The sequence below is a fragment of the Carcharodon carcharias genome, chromosome 2 (assembly GCF_017639515.1).
Source record: "Carcharodon carcharias isolate sCarCar2 chromosome 2, sCarCar2.pri, whole genome shotgun sequence".
NCBI classification, from domain to species: Eukaryota; Metazoa; Chordata; class Chondrichthyes; order Lamniformes; family Lamnidae; genus Carcharodon; species Carcharodon carcharias.
Genome location: NC_054468.1, coordinates 183,110,194 through 183,116,193, shown reverse-complemented (window position 1 = coordinate 183,116,193; position 6,000 = coordinate 183,110,194). Strand labels below are relative to the sequence as shown.

Genomic DNA, 6,000 nt, shown 5'->3' with positions numbered 1-6,000 from the left:
GCTCATGTGAGTCACATGAGGGACATGTTTTATAACACTTATAAAATCTTTATTTTTCCTCTAAATTTGTTCATCTGCCCAAGGCAGCTGTGTCTCAGGGAGATTTGCAAGCGTATACTCGTTCACCCTCCTCCCCACGCCCACACAGGCAGCACTGAGGGCTGAAGCTTGCATTTCATGTCGGGCGGGCCTTAATTAACCCGCCAGCGTGAAATCGCCTTCCGGCCCTGTTTGCGCAAGGTTGTTGGCTTCCTGACCTCCCCCGCCCGATGGGTGAAATTCTGCCCATAATTTCCCTCCACCATTCTTCCTTCAGTATACAGTATTCAAATGATCAAAAACCAAAGGCATTCATTTCAGTTAGGCACTGGCTCCATATTTTTCCAGAAGATTTTAATATACAGATTGAATGCAGTAGGTTTATGTACTGTTGTAAAATAGTTTTGTTTGTAAACAGGAAGAGGTTAATACATTTACTTTCTTAATCTTTGCAATTTTTGTGCTGGCAATTCTTAACTTATAACGCTAATCACTAGTTATGGAGGGTTTCTCAGAGACACTTCATTGCAGCATTTTAAACTCTACAGCCAGATGGCATATTTGCAAATGAAGCAAAATCCTATGCCTCTATTACAGTGAAACCACGAAGAGTCAAACTCTGATGACTTGAAATTCTGCGTGTATCAAAGTTGCCAACCATTCCTGCTGACAGGATAGCAAAAGCAATAGAACAATGCCTGTGCTTACCCAAAATTCCACAACGGTTGATCCTTGTTAGCAGATCTTTGGCAAGAGAAATAGCACTGAAATTAGGGGTCTTGTGACTGCGTCGACCAGAGCAGAGTAGTTAGACCTAAGTGCACTCAAATTTCTCTGTGGAGCAACTTGCAAAGAATGGGAGTATGGTGAAACCTGTGAGAAAGTTAAAAGTGTTGTCAATTGGAGAGAAGGTGAAGTTAATGGAGCAAGTGGGAAAGCATGGCATGAAGCGGAAATCACAAAAGAGTGGGAGATTCCACCATCAAGCTTGTTCACTCTTCTGAAAGCCAAAGAGAACACCTTGGAACAGTTTAACAAACAGGCATTCTCTCCAGCAAGGAAGAGGATGAGAACAGCCACCTAACCCTATGTCGAAGAAGCTTGATTCAAAGCACCCCCAAGCAGAGAATGTGTCCATTTGCAGCCCAAACCTGCAGGAAAGGGAAGTCACCATGAAGAAGATGGGATACATGGAGTTCACCTGCAGCGATGGATGGCTGGACCAATTCAAGACAAGGCATGTCATCGTCTTTCGGTTGGTAAGTGATGAGGATTGTGCCGGTTATGACAGCAATGACAGATGATTAGATCCAAAATAGTGTCATCCAAGTTTTGAACAAGTATGCACAGAGACATTTTTAACGCGGATAAAACCAGACTGTTTTACCATCTGTTGCCAGGTGCTCTTTGATGTTTAAGTATGTTGTGTAATGGGGGATGTATAATGTTGGAAAGCAGAGCATAGAATGCGTCACTGCTTTGGTCTTTGCCAGCATGGATGGCATGAAAAAGTTGCTGCTTCTCATGATAGAAGTTTAAGAAGCCACGGTGCTTTGCCAAAGTCAAGGCACTACCTATACAGTACAAGACAAATAAAACTGCCTACTCCTGCTCCTAATTCGTGTGTTCGTCCATATGTATCAACAAAAGAAAAAGACTGCCATCATCATAGACAATAGCCCCACACACCCCAACATCGCTGGTCTGAAGAATGTCTAGCTAGCTTTCTTGCCTCAACTCCACAGCCAAACTCCATCCAATGGATAGGGAATGATTAGGAACTTGAAAACTCACTACCGATAGCAGCTAATCTCTCAGCTTATCAAGGCCATTGATAAGCAGGACTACAGGCCCACTGTACTAGAGGCCATGTTGATTATGAAAAAGGCTTGGAAAATGGTGAAGGAAGCCACGATTGCAAACTGATTCAGCCATGCTGAGTTCAAACAGGTTACAGCTGCACAAGACAATGAGAATGAAGATGAGGTGGGTGATGCCAACCAACCCAATGACAAGTTACTTTTTGCTCATCTGCGGGAGGCCGGTATGGAAATTCTGGCAGAGGCAACAATGGAAACTTATGCAGAGGTGGACGATGCAGCACGATGCATGACAGAATTAAAAGATGCTGCCTTTGTAGATGCACTACATTCTGCAGCTGAGGAGGTCAAGGAGGCCGATGACCCTGAAGATTCTGATGAATGCTCACCCACTAGCCTGCCTGTTTCCCTGGCCGATGGCATGAAGACCTTAAGAGATGTTCTTGGATTTTGCACTGCAGCATGAAAACAGGTTTGACTACATTGAGGGCATGGCGGATTGTATCGTGCACGTCCGGAAACAGTACATTAAGCAGAGAAAGATTACGGAGTTTTTCCAGTGCTAAATCTCAGTCTTTCTCAAGGCCAATACAATGTAAACTATGAACAAATTGAATAAAGATTTTTTTAACTCCTTAACTGTGGGTTCTTTATTTGGCATTTGAATCTGAAAAACGGTAAGTAATAAGTGTTAGAAGCATTTGTAGGCATATCGGGTTACATAGAGGTGCATTCAAGTAGCAAAGTGGGCCTCCTCAGCTAATAGAAAGATCTGTTTTACCCGAGTTTGAAGGTGCTCCTCTGGGATGACTCATCAAGTGTTAAACTGTATTACCATTATAATTATTGTTAAAATTACATGTTCTCAGAACCTTGAAATATATACATTTTTGTAAATATTGCCTGAACTAGAAATTCTACCTAACATGACAGTTTTCTGAGTGATGAAACAATCTGAGCTATTATGAACACATTTTCCAAAGGCTGCTTTGGTAAAACATTGAGAAATATCCTGAAGGATGCCAGTCTTGTTTCTGTTATTTAATGCAAACTCATACAGTCATATTTCAACACAACTTTTACATCTGTAACAGGAAAGTCTCTGGCATTCACTTTTGCAGAGGTGTTCCCTGAGCTATAAACCGAACACATTAGTCTTCAGTGACAAAGCTCATGCTGTTAACAGACTCCTGTATTTCATGGTTTAGAAATCCCATTGACACGCCTCTTCCTTACATTGCGGCATTCAGGAACTGAAGGAGTTCAGCTCGATTTCGGTCTCTCTGTGGGATTGAAGAAGAGTTTATGGGTTCAATAGAGTGAATGCATGTCATAACAGAAAAAAGGTATAGTCTACATTGTTCATTTAACTGATTGGAGAACCTTGTGCATTGGGTGCCTGAGTTTCTGATGCACTTTCCCAGTCAAAAGGTGAAGTTTCATTCCTACACTATATGTAAAAATGCAACAGACATAATTAAAATAAACCTCAAATGCTAAAAATCCAGAAAGAAATGACTAAAGGTTGGTAGAATTGAACAGCAGATTGAGAAAGAATATTTGAAGATGACATCTGAAATGTTAACCTAACTTTCTCTTTCAGAGGCAGACCAACCTGCTGTGTATTTTCAATTTTTGGTTGCCATTTTCTCAGAGATGCAATGCGCTTTTGGTATATTCTACATTTTTCAATGATTCAAAAAATTCAGTTTTCCTTCAGTCTATTCCCAATTTTTAAGTCAAAAAATTAACAGAGTTTGAACAGCCTTGGACATAATATAAACATAAAGAATATTACACAAAACTTCAGTAACTAAAGCTGTCTGCTTAACAATCCAAGTCTTTTGCTGACAATATAGAATATGATGGCATCACCAACCATTAATAATTGAACAGTAGACCAGTAACTTCAAGGTTTATTTTTTTAACAATCTTTTCGATTGTACTGTACCATTCCTTGTCACAACTTAGGTGGTAGGGAAAGACGAGAAAAGCTGTGTACTCTATTAGGCATATTACAAATTGTCAAATTTAACTGCAGCATGGGCAAGGGCAGGGGGTAAAAGTCAATCAAAGCTCCTTCTCTCGATCACTGCTGAAAATGTGGACGTGAAGCCATCAGATGAGAACAAGGTTGAACTCAGCTATGATTGCCCTCCTGATAGAATTGTCTTCAGATAAAGCATAGGTTTACACATAAAGGATGCTACTTATTGTGGCCCCAGAGGGCTACAGGCATCTTTGAACCTAATCCTAGCAAAAACCTCACCTTTAGAAGAAGTGCTGAAAAACTTTACATTAAAAACTAGTGAAATGGAAGGAACAGCAATCTGGTAGAAAGCCAACAGTTTAAAACTTTGCAACAACCATTACAGGAGACAGAAACTATTTCAAGTTAGGGGATAGTAAAAATTTCAAAAATGGGTCCAATTGTGCAATTTCTAAAGCTATGGCAGATGAAAGTGGAGTATGATTTGGCACCTAAAATGCTAGACTTCCTCAGGACTGAGGTGTAAAGCATGATTTCTCAGTTGGTACTTCTTTACTTTTAAATTTTATACATATCAGCAAACATGAAAATACACTTACATTACTGTTCTCCTTTCAGTTAATCGGCGCTTAAGAGGAAAACAAGTTTACGTACCTCTTTATCATCTTTGGTCTTTTTAACTTTCATTTTTATTTTCTTTCCTGAAACCACGCTGTATTTATCATTTTTGTCCCTTTCTTTCAGAAACTGTAATGAGAACCACTATTTTGTAAACACAAATCAATAGACAGTAAAAATCAATACATTGATCACCACCTTGTGCTCAAAGGTGGAATTGCTACATGTAGAATTCTTTCTTTTGAATGAGACACCGAATAACTTTGAGATTTACTAGCTGGAAGGAAAAGGAATCCCTGAACTTCTGAAATAACTTCAAAAGGACATGCAGTGATGAGAAAAATCTAAATTTTTGTGACAATAGCGAAATATTTATCACCGCCCACAATGTCACATGACTTGGTCCTGAAGTTGTGGACGAGCAAAAACTATTTAGCATTCTATGCACTGAACTATTGTTGGAACATTTGTTTCATGGTACGTAGGTGTTGCCGGGCTTTCATGGCAACACCCAACATCTTCAGGAAGATTTTAATTTGCCAGAACATACATTTTAAGAGAAAAGCTTAACAGGAATGTGTATGGTTTTTTTTTGAAATACTACACTAAATCCTACAAGTTTTGAAAAACAGGAAGCATTAATTAGTTAAACCATGCAGGAATGTCATTAATTGTTACTGTACAACTTGAATTTTATTAAAGTAATGAAAAACTTACGTACTAACAAGTCCAAATTAGCTGATAGCCGAGCTCTTGATGCTTCTCGCTAATTCCAATTTGAGCTACGAACCTCAATCATTTAGATATAGTGTAAAACTAATACTCTGCCTTCTGCTAGTTTACCCTTCTAGATAACAAAGTATCTGAGCAAATGACTTGCCTGTAAAAACGGTGATTCCCTGATAGCTCTGCTTCCTGTGCCCTTATAGATCAAGAAAACCCCATGAAGCCAATCCTTAGTGCACCATCCTCTTTTCTGTTACAATAAAGGTATTTCCTGACATACTCTCAGCAGATCAGGAACACTTCTACAAAAGACAAGAGCAAAGTGGCCTCACCTCTGGTGGATCAAATATTGATGCTCAACATGCTTATAGACTAGACAAGAATATAATTGCCTGCTCTACGCGGCTTATGTTAGTCTTAAGAACGTAAGAAATAAGAGAAGTAGGCCATATGGCCCTTCGAGCCTGCATGTCATTCAATCAGATCATGTCTAATCTTGTATATCAACCTCCACCCACCTCCCCATCTATCCCTCAATTTCCTTAGCATCCAAAAACCTAGCAATCTCAGCCTTGAATATACTCAACAGCTGAGCATCCAAAGGCCTCTGGAATAGAGAATTCCAAAGATTCATAAACCCTTTGACTGATGAAATTAATCCTCATCTCAGTAATACATATCTAATTCCTTGTCTGGAAGTGCTAGGGGTCTTTTCACGGGGATGGGAGAGCTTGGGGTGCTGAGGGGAAGTACTTGTCTTTCTCCTGGTCACCAGCAGTACGGCAATGACTTTTCACCTCGAAGTTG

At 39.8% G+C, this 6,000-nt stretch overlaps 1 protein-coding gene across 2 annotated transcripts in view; it reads right to left on the bottom strand.

Annotated features, from left to right (window-relative positions):
• Window positions 1-378: 378 nt before the first annotated feature.
• Window positions 379-6,000, bottom strand: part of si:ch211-22i13.2 (uncharacterized protein LOC553945 homolog) — a 45,824-nt gene continuing 40,202 nt past the window's right edge. For both annotated transcript variants that reach the window (XM_041174828.1, XM_041174838.1), the window contains exons 6-7: window positions 4,504-4,596; window positions 379-3,142 (exon numbers count right to left, since the gene is read on the bottom strand). In XM_041174828.1, the coding sequence (XP_041030762.1) occupies window positions 3,092-3,142; window positions 4,504-4,596 (144 nt within the window). In that variant the 3' untranslated portion in view covers window positions 379-3,091. The remainder of the gene's footprint in view (window positions 3,143-4,503; window positions 4,597-6,000) is intronic.